Below are 21,998 nucleotides of genomic sequence, written 5' to 3' on the forward strand. Positions count from 1 at the left end.
CTGCAGGAATAAAAAGAATGTGAGGTCTTACTTGAAATTGAACCACTAAATTGGGAGTTTCTAACAAATAATATCTTAGGCTTCGACAAAAGAATGTGTGTTCAGTGACAAGATCAAAAGAACTTTACTACGTAAAGGGAAAAAAGGAAAAGGAAATCATCAAACAGCTAAACCAGGATAGTGATACCAAGATGAAAAATAATTAAAATTTCTTGTACTTACATCTATATATCAAAATCACAATACAGAACATACAAAAATCGGTTGTGTTACAAGTGACTAAACAACAAATTGTTCAGTAGAGAAATATGCAAGTATAAACTGATACCATCCAAATACAAAGTGGTCAGCATGAGTAGGGTAAAAATGTTTCGAAACGAATAGGAAAGTAGAAAGTGCAGTATAAAGATCAAGCTTGAACCATGGTAAAAAAATAAACCATTATTTGCATTTGCTTCCACTTGAGAAGTTGTTGAAACTCAGAATTGTAAATTTATTTTATCAAACATAGTTTTATTTGATTGGCAATATGAAAAATAAAGCAAGGAAGGAAACAGAAGAGAAGAGAAGAGTTGAGGAACGGCCAAAAGTACAGGCCATGCACCCCTTCTAAGTTCTAAAAGAACAGAAAAAATAGTAAACGATAAACCATAAAAACATGAAATAAATATCTCAACAATTCCCAAATTACAGTTCATTTTGAGGAAAATGATGAGTGGAAGAGATGTCACATATGAACCTTTCCGATCAGTACATCAACAGGAAGCTTTGCCAAATGATACCCAAGAGGTGTTAACTCCTCATTTCCTTCTAAAGCACCAACCTAAATGACATTCCAAATAGCATATTACGTAAGTTCAAATATATAACTCAAAGAAGAAGGCATCCTAACGTCCAAAGAAATTTATGAATGGCTGTAGGAAGCAAACAAATCCTAATCATAAAAGCTACATGCAGTGATCAATGCTTCTGCAAAATAAATATAGATTCTTCTTCTAGATATAAAGAATGCCCTGGTCATCCATCATAGAAAAGCAGACATGAAGGTTCAAGAGACTACAAACCCAGTTATTGCTAATTACACATTCATTTGGGAGGAAATATTATGAATGCAAAATGACAAATTATGTGTGCAGATCATTAACCAAGATGGCCGAGATTTGTGAACAACAGTAATTATGGAAAACAAACATAATTTTCTATAGAAAAATGGAGCAGAAATATTCCAATTTATAACCAAGAATTTCATCACTCTGAGATGTACTCTTAGAAATCTGCTAAAAAAAAATGGCATAAATTTCTACAATATTGAACACTCCAACAGGTCTTTGAGAGAGCGCAGATTTAAGTAATTCATTGGCTATGGGAAATGGATGTTTCAGGAGAATATCAATATTAGTTGACTCCCCTATTTGAGAGTAGTCATCTATTTCATTAATTAAAAATATAAATAAAATTTAGCAACAAGATGAGTGGTTTCATTTTCCTGCCTACAAAGTATTTAATTAATCCAAAATTGTTTTCCCAATGAGGGAATTACTAAGCATCTTTTACTGGTTTTTCTTTTGGAATCCTGGGCCACTGAGGCCACAACTTAAGCTTTAATGCTTTTTCTTTGAACCCCCATCAAATCATTGCCACCCACCTCCTCTTCAAGTACAGGCAATGATCAACACCAATATCATGACGTCCTCCATGATGCATTTCATGTTCAGAAGATAGAAATCCCTCCCTCTCACCCCAAAACCCTACAACTCTCATCTTGAAGCTTTTTTACCACCCACAAACTAACCTTTCTCCAAGATTGCCCGAGTTTCCAGTCATCAGAACAGAACTCAACTACACCACAAAGGCACAAGCATCCTTCTCCTTGACCTTTACTATTCCAACCCGAACATCAACATCCACCTTCAGCAAATACCCACCATCACATCTAACATCCACTTCCAACTGGTTTCCGCTACTTCTTGACAAGAAAAGACTGATGTTCCCTCTCTATCAAGATCTCTTCTCAGGTTGTGGAGAATTAACTCCTATTTGAGGGTATCAGGCGACTACCCATACCCAATAGCTAGAAGTACCGATTGGGGCCCATTCAAATCTTAAAAAATTCCCAACCCAATCCTTCACAAGTTGCAACCCTACCAATAACTTTCAGATGCCTACTACAATTTAATGCCTCCTTATATACTACAAAATACCTGCCTGCTATACCCCTCTCCCTCTCTTTTGCTGTCTGCCATGTTTCTCAAGCCTAGAATGAGAACACATTTTATGATAAAACCATCGTTTAAAATGTCTAAAAATTTCCTAACATTTTCACAAGATATTTCCAGAAAGCTTTTAAATCATTTATATTCTTTTGAACATGTTTTTCTATCTTAATTATACCAATCTGGCACTTTAAATTTAGATAAATAAATATCATTAAAATAAAATGTTTTCATGTGTTTTTCTCTTTAAACCTTTTTTTTCTTTTTTAAATCTATAATTATATATGATTTTTTCCTTCTTATTTTACTTTAGGAAACATTTTTAACTATACATAACAAACTATGGCCAAAGCTAACAATAACTAAATAACTTATAAAAGGATAAATAATATAATAACATAACAAGCATGTGTGTAGTAATTGTGATTTTTATATCTAAGGAAAATAATAAAATAATATTTATAAATATAATATATTCAATGTTTAAAGCCCATTGTTAATCCTGATGATTGGAGTAGTGAACGAATCACCAAAAGGCATGCTCATTTTACCCCAAACCCAGTAAGTTCAACTACTTGTTAACGTGACCAAAAAATCATCAACCTGGACAACTGAACATGTGAACTGTTCACAGGTCACAATTTTAGACCAATCAACTGAAACATTTAATTTGTAATATGTTAAAAAACACAATACCTTAAAAAATATTTAACTGATAGAGAAACCAAGAGATAGAGGGCCAGAGAAGGCACACAGAACCCTTGTGAATGAGAGGGGGGGGGGGGAGAGAGACTTGTGACTGGAAGGCATGGGTGGCTGGCAATGGTAATATACAACAGCAGCATCAACAAGACAACTGCAATGAAGGTGCTGCAATATCTGGCCTCCTTTTATTTAGATTTTAACTGTCTGGCCCATTCAACTTGACAGTTGAGCTGGTGACCCATCACCATTAAGGAAAAACTGGGTCCATTTCCAGTTTGAAATTCCGAAATTTATTCTTTGTGGAGGAAAAGGCCATCCTGATGTGGTATAATCAGTTCAGAAGCATCGTTTTCTTTGATATAATTATTCAAAAGAAAATGTCCATTTCTAATATCAAAAGTTATTAATAAATATTTTCATAGATTAGTATTCATACTGTTATAAAAGTTGTACATAAATCTACAGAAATTTCTGATATTTCTGGAACCTGTCCTATTTTTAGTGGTCAACATTTGCATTGAAAGCAGCACTTTAAACCTAGGATGAAGCTACCTTTCCCTTACCTTCACACTTACAACATCAAGCATCTTTTAATCACATTCTGAAAAGGAACATTTCGACCTCCATTTCCCAACCTCTCCTCTATCAAGATTCCATTCCAAAAAATCTTATGGAATTCCATCACCCCTGCCCTGGGACACATCACCATCTTCTACCTCCAACAACAAATTCTGCTTGTGTCTCAGTTGAGACAGAAAGTATCTACTTTTGTCTTCTTTTCTTCAAAGAATCATCCAAGGGTATTAGTGGGTATTTAGTTGATAAATTTAGATCACAAATAGAGCTTCAGATGTCAAGAGGTAGTTTAGGAAGGTTAGTTGAACAGTTCTTATGAGAAGACAGCCAGACTGGTTCTCTGGTTCTGTTGTTATGATCCTGATTTTCAGAATAAAAGTCAAATTTCTCTACTTTTTTCCATCGTCAATTTGTTTTTTTTTTTTTTATGAATAACATAGTCAATTTGTTATTGAGTGATTAATTTTCATTTCTTTGATCCATTCATCAAATCTCATGTAAGTGCTCCCTCTACTACTAATTTACTGTTTGCGAAATTTCTAGTAGGTTCAAAGAAAGATTTAGTGAAACCAGAGTTTCTCTCCCTCTCCCTTCTGACTTGATTTTAAGGTGCTAAGTTAGTGATAGTGGTTCTAAGCATGTATTGGTTGACTGGTTATCTGTTCCTCTTCAGGCCCATGGAGATTAAAACAGTATATCAAAGAGTAGACTTTCTTAATTATAGCAGCAATTAAAGATCAAGTATACCTGCAGCATGTTCAAGAATAGAAAAGAAAAGAGAGAAGAAGAGAGAGAGAAGAAAGAAGACCGATCATGGGTTCTAGTCTCTCCCACAATTTCTTTTATTAACTCGTATAACTAAAAGAGAAATTACAGCAGCACCCTCATATAGGCAGCAGAACAAATAATGATAATAAGCAACTTAGTAACCTGGCCCATAGGCCCACTAACAAAAGAATTAAAGCCCACCAACAATAAGAAATAAAAATGGCAACTAAACAGCAACAAAGGAAATAAAATAGATGTTGTTGAGATGAGATACAAAGAGATGAGATCCTTGAGATCCCCTCTATTAGATTCTGAAATTGACACTACTTACTTTATAGCCAACTTGCCTGCTAGAGCGTCCAGACAATATGTTTTGAATCAGTTCAAGGGAAACAATGTTGTTGGGATTTTCCCTTGACTTTGGTCCTCCTCTGTATGAGGTTCTTGGTATTGCTTTTCATCTTCACAATAAAATTTTGGACCAAGATTCAGGCACATCCTATTTTTCATAAACCAGGCACACCACTTTTTATTTGCCAAATACTATATGTTTTTAAAGAACTAACCTAATCTTCTTACCAAAAAGAAAAGCAACCTAATCTATTAAAGTTTATAATTACAAATAAAGGAATATTTTGTCTTTTCACTAGTGGTGTGCCCAGATATCAAAGATAGCATGCTTCCCAATTAGCACCCAATGTTTTTTGGATATAAGAACACCCATAAATGTGCAAACATCAACAAGACAATGGCGAGCTAATGCAAGAGCCACACAATAGCATCTGTCCTCTTTTACTAGTTTGAAGATTAGTCCTAGACAGTCAAACTATGCAAGGGATCATGCACCCAAAACAAAATAATTGAGATTACGAAGCTAGTTTGGCAGGAAGCAACTATTTGGGAAAAGCAACATGTCCCCAACTAAAAGCTATCTAGGACCAAAACACTAACTTCAACAAGTACCTCATATAACATGGTAATGGCTGAAGTTATCGCCTCTTCCCGTGGAGGATCTATGGCCTGAAAACAGAAAAATAACTTGATAAACCAAAATCTAGATGAATATTCATTAAGGACAATCACAAAACTAAAGGTTAAAGAAATATGTTCAAGATAGCATTTCTTACCTTCAATAAAAATGGTTTTATGAATCCTAAATAAAGTGACTTAATTTGTAAACACAACTCAATTAATGGCATGCGCAGCATCTCAGGTACCTTTACAAGGGCAAGTAGATCCAATGAGAGATAAGTCCAAGTAAATCCTAAAAAATAAGAAGAGGACTGAAAAAAGATTGAAAAACTAAACCTAAAACAAACACCATAATGCAATTGTAGTAGAGAAAATACCTGAAATGGGCGCATGAGATTTTCAATTCTGTGGCATGTATACAAGCAAAAGCATATACCAGGTTTTACACGCCCAGCTCTTCCTCGACGTTGTTTTGCATTGGCCTGAGATATCCAATCTTCAACCATGCTCGACAATTTCTAAAAGGAATTAGGCAAACTTTAAGAGGTTGTCATGGCATGGTACAAAGAATCTACAACTTCTATCATATTTACAAATTCATATCTTTTTGGTAATAAATAAAAAGAAAATTATTGGTATATAAAAAAGCACATCTAGCAGGAGGTGAGAGATCACCAAACATTACATCAGAAACAACAAAATACAAGAAAAGAAAAAAAAAAAAAACAGCTCAATGATACAAACTCCAAAAATGACCAGAATCCATTCCCAAGAGAATCATTTGATACCCCTTCAAATTCAAGCAGTATTAAAATCCACCCAATAATCTTTTCCCACTGGAAAATACAATTTGATCCCTATGATTTGCCTAGTCTTCAAAAACTTTCTATTTCTCTCCTTCCAAATTTCCCAACAAATAGCAAAAGGAACACAACTTCATATGATTTTAGTCTTCCTATTCCCTCTCAAAGTAGGCTGTTGAGAAAAAATTTCTTTTGGAGATATTGGTTCCCACATATCAAAACAAAAAAGTCTAGGGCTATAATCGAGCTGAGTCAAGTCAAGTATTGGACTACTCAAGCTCAAGCTTGACTTAAAAACTTGAAGTTCAAAACTCGACTTGAACTCAATCGAGTTTCAAGTTTCCTACTCAAACTCAAGTTGAATCAATACTCATGAACTACTTGATATTAACTTGGCATAAGCCAATTATAAATAAATTAATATTATAAATACTATAACAAAAATATATAATGAATCTCAATTATAAATTTATTTATTTATATTATAAATAAAAATATTAAAATTTAATTTTTATTTTAAGCTCAATATGGCTCGCTCGATGCTTGAGTTGAGTATTGTGAAGTTCGAACTCAACTTGAGTTGAGATTGATTCAAACTCGATTATCTTCATGTCAAGTTCAAGTATTTAGTGAGCCAAGCTTGAGTAGCTCAGCTCATTTACAACCCTAAAAAAAGATAAAAAATATCTCCATATGTTACTTCAAAAAAGCAATGTTCAAAACATAAGTGCATCAAATTCTTTTCCTTGGCCAAACATAAGTAGCATCTCCCTGCCATTTGAATTCCTATACTTTTGATGTGATCCTGGTAAGAATACTGTTCAATGCAAATAGCCATGGAAAACCCTCTCCAACCTAGGGAGAACAAGGTTCCCCCAAAGACCCCTCGCATCCAACTTCTCCACTTGATTCCTTGCCAAGGCTTTATAAAAAAGACTTTATAGAGAACACACCATTCATAACATAGTTTTTAAGGTGTCTATGTGATTCTGGGTGACAATAGGGCACCTAGTGAAGGGATAAGAGATCCATCATATGGATGGCTGAACCCTGCAGGAAGGTTAGGCGAAATCGGACCAGATCTAAAACCAAAAGGTAGGAGAGGGATATACCTGATACGGAGTAACAGTAACTCCCAACAAAGGTGTTCACGCCCAAGGAGAAAACCAAAGACTGCTCCCACTAAAGATGACACAGTGTGAGGTGGAGCAGAATCAGCAAGATGGCTCTTTAGCAAAACCAAATTCTTCAGCAAGAATGTGATGGAGGGCTGGTGAGCACGACTTCAGATTACCTTTTCTACCAAAAGGTAATATCAAGAACCCTTCTTGATCACTCCTACAGGTGGAGATCGAACTGACAGGGGCAGCAGGAGTAGGAAAGAGCAGAAGACAGAAGCAGTCAAACCGCAGATTCTTCTCTCTTTGTAGTCTGCAAACTGAGTACTGTGTGTTGGAGGTACTCCCTGCTCCTCTATTTATAGCCTTTAAAGAGAGCATCCCCTAATCCCATTAGGAGTTTCCTAATCCAAATCTTGTATTTGGATCTGGACTCTCTTTAAGAGATAAGGATAATCCCTTATCTTCTCTACAAATAAAGATCAGCCTTCCTAATCAAATTAGAAGTTTCTTGATCCAAATCTTTATTTGGATCTGGAATCTCTGAGTGGATAGGGATAATCCTTTATCCTATCTGTTGATCTAAATCCCAGAACCGCCCCTAATTAATTAATCTTATTAAGCCAATTCAAATTGGGCTTTAGGCCCATTAAGTCTATGTGCTCACTTAACCTCCTAACTGTTGCCCAGTTGGCTATCCTTGTATGGCGTGGGACCCAAACATTGATTTACACATCAGCCACATGGGTTCAGCCCATAGAATGCCTGGCCGAATTCACTGTAGGAAACAGTGAACCCCTGAATCCATCACCATAGGCTTTTAATGGGCCCAATATTTACACTAAATGGTTCTTGGGTCAAGCCACCTTATAAAAACCCAAGGACTGTGGCAGATGCAAGATTAGCCCATCAGGTATTACCCTCAATGGTCTTACACTTAACCTCTCAGCCCATAATGATCAAATACTACCCGACAAGAGAGAACCTCTCCCTCGGCTGCAAGGTACAGTGCTGCACTCTCTACTCACATGGATCCCGAGAATTAAAACCTTTTGCAAACATTTTGAAACCATAATATATATATATATATATATATATATTTTGCAAAACAAATTTCAATGGTTGAAATCAACTGCCAGCAATTTTGGTTTCCATCAGAGAGAGTGCATCCCCGATCATTCACTTTGTCCGACAAACGGGCTGATCCTGTCACTATGATCACCCACTCAGATGAATTCTCGAACTGTCCCAACATACCTGGGTTTTGACCCCCTCTAAGGATTTCACTGATTGGCATATCAAAGACAGCCCAATCCGACACCTAGTGTAGTATCATAATCGAGTCTAGGGGTCAGGTGTAACATTCCAGTTTTGCCCATCTATCTCCAAGGTCCAGTGCAATATCGGAATTCTGGTCCGGTTCAAGGTTTCAAGAAAACCCACACTACATGTACCTTAGGTCTCACCCTGGCAGCTGAGACAAGCCACCCCAACCAACTTGGTGGTACATCAATGTCAGCCTTGGTAGGATAAATTTCCCCAGATCTATCCAACAGCTGTGAAGATTCTAAACTAACACGAGTCTCATAAGTGTCCAATTTAAGGGTATTACACAGAAGCATACCACAATGACATGAATCAATTATGTACTTTATTCATTTACAATAAATGTCAAAAGATACATCAATCTGATTGGAGCTAAGGGCATATAGTATCTAACACCTAGTCGCCTAGGCGATAAAAATTTTATAATATAAAAAACTAACTTTTGGCTAGCTCCCTAGTTTTATATACCATTCAACATGTATATTAATCGAAAAAATAGAAATTCACTTTATTAAGAACATTAAATTTCCTCTAAAAATGTGGGAAATAGAGAGAAATATACCTATTTAAGACTAATCTTCTCTTATTTGATTTATACAGTGGTTTGCTATGGTTTTTAAAGTCATAAATGTGCAACTATACTTCTTCTAACAATTCCTTGAAGGTTTATTAATTAATTCCCTGTTTCTAAAAAAAACTCCTGACTTCTTTAGATTTTCCAAATATCCAAGTGAAATTAGAAAAATATTCTCAAAATTTCCCCATATCTACATGGTAAAATGTCTATCAATATTGAAAGTCTGAACCATGGGTTAAACTATCTCTGTAACTTTGTATCAGGTCCTTCACATGGTCTAACTACGGAGACACTTGTCATTTTTGTATTTCTTCACTTGTCCATAATAAAGCAGATCTTCATTATGTTCAGCTCATACTTAACAACACAAGTAAGATCATGGTTTTAAAAACTGAACCGAAATGGAACCATTTTGGCCAAAGGTTCCCAGGTCAAATGGTCTGACCATCTGGTCCGGAATCCAGTCAGGTAGGTTTGGGCATCTAAAATCGGACCCGGAGCCATGAACCAGTTCCCAGGTCAACCGATCCAACAATCTGATCTGGTTTAATTTTCAAAATCATGAGTAAGATAACTTAAAATATAAGTGTCTACCCTCCTGTTTACAACCAAGAACCAACTTCTTAGATAACATCAAAACACGAGTGCAAAACAAATCTTTTTTTAAGGTAACATATAGGAATCAAATCTATATAAGCAACATTTTACACCTCATGATAATCCAAAAAAGAATGCATACCTTTTGTGGATTATAACGACTCTCCTTGTGCTTACCACAGTCAACAACATAAACTACATCATCAATTGTTATACTGGTCTCTGCAATATCTGTGGCCACAATAACCTGAAATAGAGAGACATGGATTGGAAAGGCCCACAAAATTCATCATTGAAAGTGCATTTTTCTATTAAAATGCCCTCTTGTGCACTTTATCCAGCAGTAAAGAAGTCACCTTCATTGATTGTTAACATGTTTAAATACAACAAACATCACTTGAAATACAACAAAATCTGGAAATTGAAAAACACTATGGGGACAGAGATAAAAGTGAACAGTTTGAACAGAACTTTAGGGAATCCTTCTGAATTAACATTGTTAAACAGAAACCTTCCCCCTCCTATCCACAACGTAGAGGAGAAAAACAAAGAATTTTGATGAAAAATAAAACTACCTGAAACGTCCTGGGTCAATCAATACTAAGTGTCCAATAGGAAAGGTGATCAGCAAATCAGATGGCTGATTACATTGTAAAACTGGGGGTGCATAAGCCTGAACTCTTTCTGGCTCAGTTGTAATTCTGTTTCTTTTTGGGGGCAGCACCTTGTGCCTCTATTGGGATGATTGCCTTGTAACTTTTGATGTAATACTTTTTCAGTCTTAATAAAATTTCATCATTTATCAAAAAAAAAAAAAACGGTGCTGTCACATCACAAATGTGTCACTTCAACTAGAAAAATGCATGTCCGGGACTGAACAATGATATTCATAGTTGAAATGCCAAATTTGATGTTTCAGGTAGAAACAGCCATTTGTACAAGTTTCATGAACAAAAAAATATCTCTCACAAGTCCATATTGATTAACCCAAAACATTTCAGGCAGAAACAGCAATGATATCAAACAAAACCTTAGAAAACTATAAAAGAAATCAAAGATCTTAAAAATAGATGGTAATATCTGAGAATTATCAATACCAATAAGAAAAAACTGATACCAGTCCAATCAGAAATGAAAGCTACCTTACGAATATTTTCAGGTGGTTGTCGAAACACCTTTCTCTGGTCAGTTGATGATAAAGAGGAATGTAGAGGAAGAAGCCATTCAGAACAGATTCCACCAAATTGATATGAAACAACTAGTTTATCGAGTAGTGTGTAAATTTCTGCAACACCCTGAAAGAAATATAAAGAAAAGAAAACATATGCCAAGTGTGCAATAAATAAAAGAAATAGAAATTAAATTAAAATAAATCAACCACTTATGCAAAGGGCTTACAGGCAAGAAGACAAGTATAGAACCAGCAGGATATGTTTCATCAATATGGCAAACCAAGTCTTCTAGGAGGTCATAATCAATTACATCTTCATTCAAGCATTTCTGCACAAGCACATTGTTGATAGACACAATCAAATATAACATGAAAGCAAAACTAATAACATACAACTAGGTTGCATTTGGAAGTGAATTACTGGATTAATCAAACAAAAGGGAAAAAAATGTTACCAGATTCTTCTGAGTCCTTTCACTGTATGATTGATAAGAACTTGGAACATAATATGGGTTAACATAGTTTTCAGAGAGCAGAGAATCATCGCCCCAAGAAGATAACACAAGGTTCTTCTTCCCCCGGTGGTTGCCAACAGTACTGCTCCGAAACTATCAAGGAGTTCATAATTTCAGAAAAAAAGTTACACCACAGTTAAACCAAAAATTACACAAACTACAGAAGGCATAAAAAATATGCACTGGTTAGTCATGAAGTTAAGCAGATAATTGTATGACTATTTAATTGGATTACTGTTCTTCATGAAGTTGAGCAGATAATTAATTGAATGACTATATTTAATAATATATACTTAATAATTAAAAAAGGGAAGATGTAAAAGTTTATAGAGATCAGAGATTCCGAATGGGGAGGGGCAAAGGAGAAAAGCAAAAAGACAAACCATGCCACCCCCAAGAGACCTAAGCGACTAAGACATACAATATTAGCCTGAACCACCAACACTCCCATGACTAAAGAACCAAAAGCACCAAGACAAGAAAATGGTAATCACTTCCATTCAGTTGACACTCACCTCAAGAAGGATAGATTTGATATTATTACAGCTCCATTATTTGTACTAGTACAAATGTATAGGAGTGCAAATGAAAAAAAAAATGCAAAATATGGTTTAACTATGTTTTGGATTTTACTTTATTCTGCTTTAGGTCTTATTTTACTTCATTTGTACTGTAACCAATCAAAGTAAGGTAAAATTTGATACAAAAAAAGATCAAAATTTACACCAAAAACATTTGCACTGCCGTAGTTTTGCATCAGTGCAAATAGATTTGCACTGCAAACAAACACAGCAAAAAGAACACAGTAGTCGAATAGGACTGCAATCAGTCCTACGTTCAATATGAAATTGTGGAGAACACTGATGTGGGCCCCACAGCTACGGTCTCACTGTGTTCGTAGATTAGAAGATGTTCTAGTCTGCCTAGGGTTAGCTATTGGTCATTTAGTTGTTTCAGTTATTTATTTCAGTCTTATTTTTTGCTCTATTTGTTATGTAAAGACTAAGGGCAGATCTGTCTTTTCCATGTAATGAGCATAACCTATAAATATTAATTAAAGTGGCGGCGGCAGGAAATTAAGCTTCTGCTCCTCCTTTCAACCCTTGTGTTCTACTGCTTCTCCTCCCTCTTCCGCTTCTTTCCTCTTACCTTTCTTCTTATCTTCGATCCTGAAATCCATTAGAGTTCAAGACTGATAACAGTCCTGAACTTCTACTTGGTACCAGAGCTAGGGCTTCTCATGTGAGTCTAGTCCAGCCGACCACATGAGAACCATCTAAGACTGGAAGCTGAGAAAGCAGAGTTCGTTGACTGGTTCTTGGAGATCTCCAGAGGATTAGCAGCTGTTTGAAGAAGTGCCACAGTTGCAGCGAGTTGGTGATCAGGAAGAATCAGAGAAGGCTAGGGTTCGGGTAACCTTGGTAGGCAGCGAACTGCATCCTATTGTAAGTCTTTTATTTTTTGAGAGAAGTAACATCAGAGAAGATAGGTTGGACCTATCCAGCAAGGGTGGCCGAACCACTCTAGGGTTTTATCTCTCTATTCTCTAGGGTTTTGTCTTATCTCTGCGGCAAACCCTAGTATTAGGCCGAACCTTGTGATCTTATCCCTACGGCAAACCCTAATAGTTCTCCTCAACATTGATCAGTTTTAGAATTTCATATTAACCCTAATACAAACCTTATCCGTACGGTACTGTCTGGAGTGTACGGCTCTTAGGACTGATTAAAACCTCAAATTGGCTTCAGCATATCAGATTGCTCTTCAAACTGCTTTTCAGTTTTCTTTTGGGGTTTCGAACACTTCTAAAGGGGTGAAAACAGTTCGGACTGTTGCTGTTGTGTGTGGTTATTGATTTCAGATCAGTCTTATACATGTTTCATGCACATCTACCGTGAGTACAGATTGGTTCTATACTGATTTTGTGACTGTGGTTGGGAGTCCTAGTGCTGGTTTTGACTGTAGTAACCATAATTTTGAGACTTCTAGTTATTGACCGAAATGGAGTTTAAGAATCAGGCAGAAGGTAGTTTTGGGAACAGCAGTTATGGTGGTGGTTCTGAGACAGGTTTTCAGATTACAACCGTAAAGTTTGATGGATCAAACTATTCGAAATGGGCGCAATCAGCCATGATGGCTATTGGGGAAGGGGCAAAGTAGGGTATCTCTTGGGAGATTTGGCAAAACCTTCCAAGGGAGACCCTATGTATACCAAGTGGGACCAAGAAAACTACTTGGTTATGACATGGCTCTGTAATTCTATGCAGCCCCATATCAGCCGAAATTACTTATGGGCAAAGACAGCCAAGGAGATATGGAATGTGATGAAAGAGACTTACTCCCAACCCCTTAATGTTGCCAGAGCATATGAGTTGAAATGTGAGGTGAATTCCCTTAAACAATGAGAGAAACCGGTGTCGGTCTACTTCTCTACCTTGAAGTCCCTGTGGCATGAGATTGATCACTTAGAGACTCTTGAGTGGGAGAGTCCCAAAGATGCTCAGATACATAGAAAGCACATCGAGACAAACAGAGTGTTTGAATTCCGGGTAGGACTGAATTCAGAATATGATATTGTGAGGTAGCAGATTTTGACCAGAGATAGTGTGACCCTCTCTCAGGCATACTCCTTAGTGCACAGTGAAGAGACCAGGAGGAAAGTCATGATGCAACCTCAGCCGCTTACAGCTGCCTTGGTAGTTGACAAACCCAAAACAGAGGGTGATTCAGAGAGGGACAGAAAGAAGGAAGATAAAAGGGATGTAGTGTGTGAGCTGTTAGACAGTTAGGTATGCCCTTAGCTTCAATCAAATTGATGTACTTTATGAGTTTATTGTAAATGAATAAAAGTGCATATTTGATTCATGTTCCCTTGGTATGTTTCTGTGTAATACCCTTAAACTGGACACTTATTGAGACTCGTTTTAGTTTAGAATGTTCATAGCCAGTGGGTCGGTCTGGGGAGACCTATTCTGACAAGGCTGACACTGTGGTGCCACCAAGTCGGTTGGGGTGGATTGTCTCGGCTACCGGGGTGAGACCCTAGGCACATACAGTGTGGGATTAATTGAATCTTTGAACTGGACCAGATTTCCAGTATTGCCCTAGACCTTGGAGATTGATGGGCAAAACTAGAAAGTTACACCCGACCCCTAGACTCGATTATGATACTGCACTAGGTGTCGGATCGGGCTGTCTTTGATGTACCAATCAGTGAGATCCTTAGCGGGGGTCAAAACCTGGGTATGTTGGGACAATCCAAGAATTCATCTGAGTGGGTGATCATAGTGACAGGATCAGCCCCTTTGTCGGACAAAGGTAATGATCGGGGATGCACTCTCACTGTTGGAAACCAAGACTGCCGGCAGCCGATTTCAATCGTTGAGATTTGTTTTGCAAAGTATATTTTATATGAGATATAAAAGTGTATATATTATGGTTTCTAAAATGTTTGCAAAAGGGTTTTAATTCTCGTGATCCATATAAGTGGAGAGTGCAACACTGTTCCTTGCAGCCGAGGGAGAGGTCCTCTCTTGTCGAGCAGTGTATGATCATTAAGGACTGAGAGGTTAAGTGTAAGACCATTGAGGATAATACCTGATGGGCTAATCTTGCATCTGCCCACAGTCCCTAGGTGTTACAAGGTGGCTTGGCCCATGGACCACTTAGGGTAAGTGTTGGGCCCATAGAGCCCATTCGATGGGTTTCAGGGGGTGCACTGTCTTTAACAGTGTATTCGACCAGGCCTTGTAACAAAGGCTGGGCCGAACCCATGTGGCTGATGTGTAGATCAATGCTTGGGTCCCACGCCATACAAGGAAGCCCAACTGGGCAGCAGTTAGGAAGGTTGAGTGAGCACATAAGCTTAATGGGCCTAAAGCCCATTTCGAACTGGGCTATTTGTTTAGTTAATTAAAGGGGCGAATTCTGAGATGGATTAGCAGATAGGATAGGGTCTTAATCCTATCCACTCAGAGAGTCCAGATCTGAATGTGATTCAGATCTAGAAACCTCCTAATGGGATTAGGAGAAAGCTAATCTAATCTGCAGATAAGATAAGGGTTTATCCTTATCACTAGAAGAGAACGCTGATCCAAATATGATTTGGATAAGCACCTCTTAATGGGATTAGGAGCTGATCTTTTAAGTTAACAAAAAGAAGGAGGGGGCGGCAGCCTTGAGAAGAGAAACATCAGATCCTCTTTAGTGCTGAAATCAAGAAGAGAGAATTCTGCACCCTGCGAATACTCTCTTGCCGCTTCCCTGTTCTTGTCGCCCTGTTTGCCAGTTCGATCTCCAGTTGTGGGAGAAGTCAAGATTGGATCTTGACATCAGTTCTTTGAGAAAGGATTGAAGAGGAAGCTGTGCTCATGTACCATTCTACTGATTCTTGCGAAGGACAGAGTTCTTGGCGAAGAACACTGCTGATTCTGCTCCATCCTGCACTGCGCCATCTTCAATGGGAGCAGTCTTTGGATCCTTCCTTGGGCGTGAACACCTTTGTTGGGAGATATTACTTCTCCGTATCAGGTATAATTCTCTCATATTCCTTTTGGTTCAGATCAGGTTCAGTTTAAGGTTCAAGATTGATCCTTGAAAATATGATTTTCTAAATAGGGAATGTGATTCCCAGTTGAAGGGAGAGAAAAAATTTTTGAAATTCGCCCCTTATTCCGCAATCTTTGGGCGTCCATGGGATGGATCTCTCATCCCTTCAGTGGTATCGGAGCCATGGTTCAAATCTTGAACCATTCTGTTTCAGATCTGAACCTACGCAATTAGAGAGAAGGCATTCTACCCAATTTGCGCAAATATGGTTTTTGGGAAATTTGTTCCCAAAACAGATGGGCAAATAATCTGAAATTAATTTTAAATAAATCTGATTATTATTTAGAAATGTTCTTTATAATTTTCTTGATTTATGGGCTGTTCGTACAAGAGGAGATCGAATTCTTGGTTTGCGCAGGGAACCTGCGATTTTGCTGTTCTTGAATTATTTTTGGGTGTAAATAATTTTTTTTTATTATTTTCTAGACTCAATGTATAGGTATTCGATCTGATGTAATTGTTAATAGAAATAGGATTTCTATTTAATTTTATTTTGGATCGAAGATGGCGGCGTAGAAAAGGAGATTTCGCAGAGAAGGAGATTTCGTAGACAAGAGAAATGCTATCTGCAATTTGCAGTTTGTGAAACTGCATTCTGTGATCTAACCTCTGTTTTGCAGGAAGGATTGTGCGAACAGCCCAGATTGACTGATTCTTGTTTTTCCTTTTATCAATATTTAATTTAAAATTATTTTCTTGAATTAAGGATTTAATTAAAAATCAAACCCTAGACCCGTTCGAACCGAGATTGGTTCAAAACTGTTTGGACCAATTCTAGGGTTTAATCAAGGCTACAAGTCAGCCCTAATTTCCCACTACTGGGCCTAAGGATTGATATTTAATTAAATGGTTAATTCGGCCCAGCCTGTAAAGGCCCAGTTTTTAAATAGTTAAAACTGCAAAAGCCCATTTTAAAGGATAAAGCTATATGGGCCGAACTGGGTAACCCTAATTCAGCCCATATACCTAGATAATATTAATGGTTAATATTATGGAATTTTAACGGGCTTCCAACGGGCCTTACAGATAATTAATTGATTGGATCAATTTATCCCTGCATGAGATGTATGAATGTGTGATGTGCTGCGTACATGGGCCATAAGTACTTGGCCCATGCTCATTCGACAGTGGCTCTTGCGCACACCATGGCTGAATGCACATCATTGCCATGGTGTCCCTTTTGGTCATTGGATGACTTCCCTCAATGGTGGGCCCCACACCTCATCAAGAGGTTGCGTGCGGAACCCTAGCCGATTCAAGGCTCATTGAAATTTGGCTTTATGAAAGTCAGTGGGAGCCACTTTGGTTTGACCTAAATCAAACTAGGGCGTAATTTTGTTCCCTCCAGCTAATATGAGTGCATGTGATAGGGAGATTCATATGATGAACTCTCTAAAGGCCTTCCATCATTAGCATGAGGATGGGTCCTTCAGTAATGAGGAAACGCACCAGAAAATGGGCTATCCATTTGCTGTTGGGCTTGTCTGAGTGTTTCATAAGATGATAGGGGCGTCATAGACCGATGTGGGAGGGGCTTCACCAGAAAATGGGAACTCTCTCACGGTACCTTGGCGTTCACGAATATGATGGGTAAGCACTCACTGGACAGAAAGGTTTACCTGAAAACGGCTCTGAACCTTGTCTGACAGAGGCCAAAGGGAAAACTCATATGATGAGTGGATATGATCCTTCACAGAGAGGTGGTGGGGTTATGCAGCTGAAACAATTGGCTCCATGCACCCTATGTGATTTCCCACATTTCCAGAGACAACCCGTAGTCTCCGTCACTGAGAAAGGAGGGAAATCTCAGAGACGAATAAATGGAAATGGATCGTAGATTAAAATCCATATCTATGAAATGAACATGAATTAAATTAGGTTGTGGATTGATGTTTGCTCTTTTATCAGAAAATGGCAAACGGATCTTTTGCAAAACTGCTTGACGACAACAAGTTGAAGGGCCCAAACTATGCTGACTGGTACAGGAACCTTATGCTGGTCCTAGCTTCTGAAAAGCTGGACAAAGTGGCAAAAAATCCTGCCCCAGAGCGTCCGGGTGATAGGGCTTCTGAGGCCCGAAGGAGAGAAAAACTCCCTTGCCCGGTGTTACATCATTGCCTCTCTGGACAACCCGATACAGAGGCAGTTCGATCAGATCGAACTTGCCAAAGACATATTGGACAGTCTCAGGACAATGTATGAAGAGCAGAATCGTTCTACTCGACAAAAGGTCTTGAAACAGTTCATGACCGCACAAATGTCCAAGGGTCAACAAGTTCACGACCATTGTCTTCGGATGATGGGATACATCAACGAACTGGAGGCTCTTGGATCCGGGCTGGACCTTGCAACCCAGATAGATACTATCCTTAACTCTTTGCCTCCTTCCTTTAATCCGTTCATCATGAACTATAACATGAACAAGCTGAATGTCAGCTTACAAGAGCTCAGCAATATGTTGCAAAGAGCTGAAGAACTGATTAGAAAGGATGAACCTGTAGCCATGCTTGTTGAAGCTGGAAAGACAGGCAAGAGAAAGAGGAAGGCAAAGAAGCCTCAGAAGAAAGCCACTAAGAGCAAGAAGCAGAAGAAAGACAAAGCATCGGATGCCTGTCACTTCTGCAAGAAAACCGGCCACTGGAAAAGGAACTGTGTATTGACTCCGGGGCTTCTGCATCCTGGTGTATTGACTCCTGCCTACCTGGAATCCAAGAAAGGTAACTTCGAAACTTGTGTTATAGAAACCAATTTGTTGGTAGCTTCTGCATCCTGGTGTATTGACTCCGGGGCTTCAACTCATGCTTGTAACTCACTGCAGAGGTTCAAGGTAAGCAGAAGGCTGAGTGAAGGAGAAGTCACACTCTACTTAGGGACTACTACAACTCGTGGAGTTAATTTTTAGAGAAGGAACAATTGTATTGAAAGACTGTCTTTATGTACAAAATTTAAGGAGAAATTTGATTTCTGTCTCAAAACTGTGTGCAGATGGTTATTCTGTCTTCTTTAGTAATACGATTACTATTAAAAGAAACAACATATTTATCGCATACGGGGAACTGGAGAACGGTCTCTATGTTCTACATCCTTCTCTAGAAACTAACATAACCGAAACTACGTTGGCTGAAATCCCTAAGAAGAGAGCTCGTGATACAGTTAATCCCACGTGTCTGTGGCATTATCGACTTGGCCACATCGGTGTTGACCGAATCACAAGGTTGGTAAAGGATGGTCCTTTGGATTTTCTAACTGTAGAAGATCTTCCCACTTGTGAGCCTTGCCTACAAGGCAAGATGACAAAACGACCATTTAACGGTAAGTCTGAAAGATGTACGGGCACACTTGACCAAATACATACTGATGTATGTGGTCCCCTGAGTGTTAGGACACGAAATCAACACGTGTATTTCATCACCTTCACAGATGATTTTTCACGATACGGTTGCGTGTACCTAATGAGACACAAGTCTGAATTCTTTGAAAAGTTCAAAGAGTTTAGACAAGAGGTCGAGAAACAGTTAGGGAGAGAAATTAAGGCCCTTCGATCAGATCGAGGTGGCGAGTATCTCTCTGACGAATTCAGGGACTACTTAAAGGACAATGGGATAGTATCACAATTAGCTCCTCCTGCTACACCACAACTTAACGGTGTTTCGGAGAGGAGGAATAGGACCTTATTGGATATGGTCCGGTCGCTTCTCATACACTCAGAGTTGCCCACATCCTTTTGGGGTTACGCATTAGAGACTGCGATTTATGTGCTGAATCGGGTTCCAACCAAATCGGTTCCGAATACTCCATATGAACTTTGGACCGGAAAGAAACCAAGTGTCAGACACTTGAAGATTTGGGGTTGTCCAGCACACGTTAAAAGAACGAGTGCAGATAAGTTGGAATCCAAGACCAGCCGTTGCCTATTTGTAGGCTACCCAAGAGGCTCTGTAGGTTACCTATTCTATGACCCAAGTGAGCAGAAAGTGTTCTGCAGTCATAACGCGCAATTCTTGGAAACCGACTATATCCTGGACACCCATCGTCAGGAAGTTGTTCTTGATGAGGAGAGCTCAGGAGCAGTGGGAGATGTCCCACAAGTTCCAGGTAGTGACCAACCTAGAAGATCCACTCGGGTATCCAGGCCACCAGTCCGTTATGGTTATGACTAGGATAGTTACCTGGTGGAAACCTTGACTAGTGAGGAGGATCCCGTGACTTACACGGAAGCTATGTTGGACACAGATTCCCAGAAGTGGGTGGAGGTCATGAGAGCAGAGATGGACTCAATGGAAACCAATGGAGTCTGGACTCTAGTAGATCCGCCCTCCGGGGTAAAAGCAATCGGTTGCAAATGGATTTACAAGAGGAAGAAGGGCCCCGATGGTAAGGTTGAGACCTTCAAGGCTCGTCTGGTGGCGAAAGGGTACACTCAGAAAGAGGGCCCAAATGGATTACGATTATGAGGAAACCTTTTCGCCTGTGGCCATGCTTAAATCCATTAGGATCCTGCTAGCTGTAGCAGCATACCATGTTTATGAGATTTGGCAAATGGATGTCAAAATTGCATTCCTGAATGGAGATCTTACTGAAAATATCTATATGCAGCAGCCGCAAGGCTTCATTGCTGCAGGTCAGGAAAACATGGTATGTAAACTTAATAGATCCATTTATGGACTTAAGCAAGCTTCTAGAAGTTGGAACATCCGTTTTGACTCTGCCGTCAAATCGTTTGACTTCGAGCAGAATCCGGATGAACCCTGTGTTTACAGAAGTACAGTGGAGATAAGGTTACCTTCTTGGTTCTGTATGTAGATGACATTCTACTCATTGGGAATGATGTAGGTATTTTAACTACGGTGAAAGTATGGCTATCACAGCAATTCTCCATGAAAGATCTTGGAGAAGCCTCCTATATACTGGGTCTTCGACTCTATAGAGATAGATCGAAGCGGATAATAGGATTATCCCAATCTGCCTACATTGACAAAATAGTCAAGAGATACAGCATGGAAAACTCCAAGAAAGGAAATGTTCCTTTCAGGCATGGAGCTGTTAGACAGTTTGGTATGCCCTTAGCTTCAATCAAATTGATGTACTTTATGAGTTTATTGTAAATGAATAAAAGTGCATATTTGATTCATGTTCCCTTGGTATGTTTCTGTGTAATACCCTTAAACTGGACACTTATTGAGACTCGTTTTAGTTTAGAATGTTCATAGCCAGTGGGTCGGTCTGGGGAGACCTATTCTGACAAGGCTGACACTGTGGTGCCACCAAGTCGGTTGGGGTGGATTGTCTCGGCTACCGGGGTGAGACCCTAGGCACATACAGTGTGGGATTAATTGAATCTTTGAACTGGACCAGATTTCCAGTATTGCCCTAGACCTTGGAGATTGATGGGCAAAACTAGAAAGTTACACCCGACCCCTAGACTCGATTATGATACTGCACTAAGTGTCGGATCGGGCTGTCTTTGATGTACCAATCAGTGAGATCCTTAGCGGGGGTCAAAACCTGGGTATGTTGGGACAATCCAAGAATTCATCTGAGTGGGTGATCATAGTGACAGGATCAGCCCCTTTGTCGGACAAAGGTAATGATCGGGGATGCACTCTCACCGTTGGAAACCAAGACTGCCGGCAGCCGATTTCAACCGTTGAGATTTGTTTTGCAAAGTATATTTTATATGAGATATAAAAGTGTATATATTATGGTTTCTAAAATGTTTGCAAAAGGGTTTTAATTCCCGTGACCCATATAAGTGGAGAGTGCAACACTGTTTCTTGCAGCCGAGGGAGAGGTCCTCTCTTGTCGAGCAGTGTATGATCATTAAGGACTGAGAGGTTAAGTGTAAGACCATTGAGGATAATACCTGATGGGCTAATCTTGCATCTGCCCACAGTCCCTAGGTGTTACAAGGTGGCTTGGCCCATGGACCACTTAGGGTAAGTGTTGGGCCCATAGAACCCATTCGATGGGTTTCAGGGGGTGCACTGTCTTTAACAGTGTATTCGACCAGGCCTTGTAACAAAGGCTGGGCCGAACCCATGTGGCTGAT

General features: G+C 38.9%; 1 protein-coding gene across 5 annotated transcripts in view; it reads right to left on the minus strand.

Moving 5' to 3' along the window:
• LOC148852445 (RNA helicase family protein) overlaps positions 1-21,998 on the minus strand; it is a 162,873-nt gene that overhangs the window by 60,647 nt on the left and 80,228 nt on the right. For all 5 annotated transcript variants that reach the window (XR_016099758.1, XR_016099759.1, XR_016099757.1 and 2 more), the window contains 8 exons: positions 11,282-11,434; positions 11,054-11,155; positions 10,798-10,950; positions 9,798-9,902; positions 5,612-5,752; positions 5,390-5,479; positions 5,226-5,282; positions 740-823 (listed from right to left, as the gene is read on the minus strand). Coding sequence is in view for 2 of the 5 variants with exons in the window: in XM_088947301.1 (XP_088803427.1) it covers positions 740-823; positions 5,226-5,282; positions 5,390-5,479; positions 5,612-5,752; positions 9,798-9,902; positions 10,798-10,950; positions 11,054-11,155; positions 11,282-11,434 (885 nt within the window). In the remaining 3 variants the exon portion in view is untranslated. The remainder of the gene's footprint in view (positions 1-739; positions 824-5,225; positions 5,283-5,389; positions 5,480-5,611; positions 5,753-9,797; positions 9,903-10,797; positions 10,951-11,053; positions 11,156-11,281; positions 11,435-21,998) is intronic.

The sequence above is a fragment of the Nelumbo lutea genome, chromosome 5 (genome assembly GCF_056320005.1).
Source record: "Nelumbo lutea isolate HS-2025 chromosome 5, American lotus-T2T, whole genome shotgun sequence".
NCBI lineage: Eukaryota > Viridiplantae > Streptophyta > Magnoliopsida > Proteales > Nelumbonaceae > Nelumbo > Nelumbo lutea.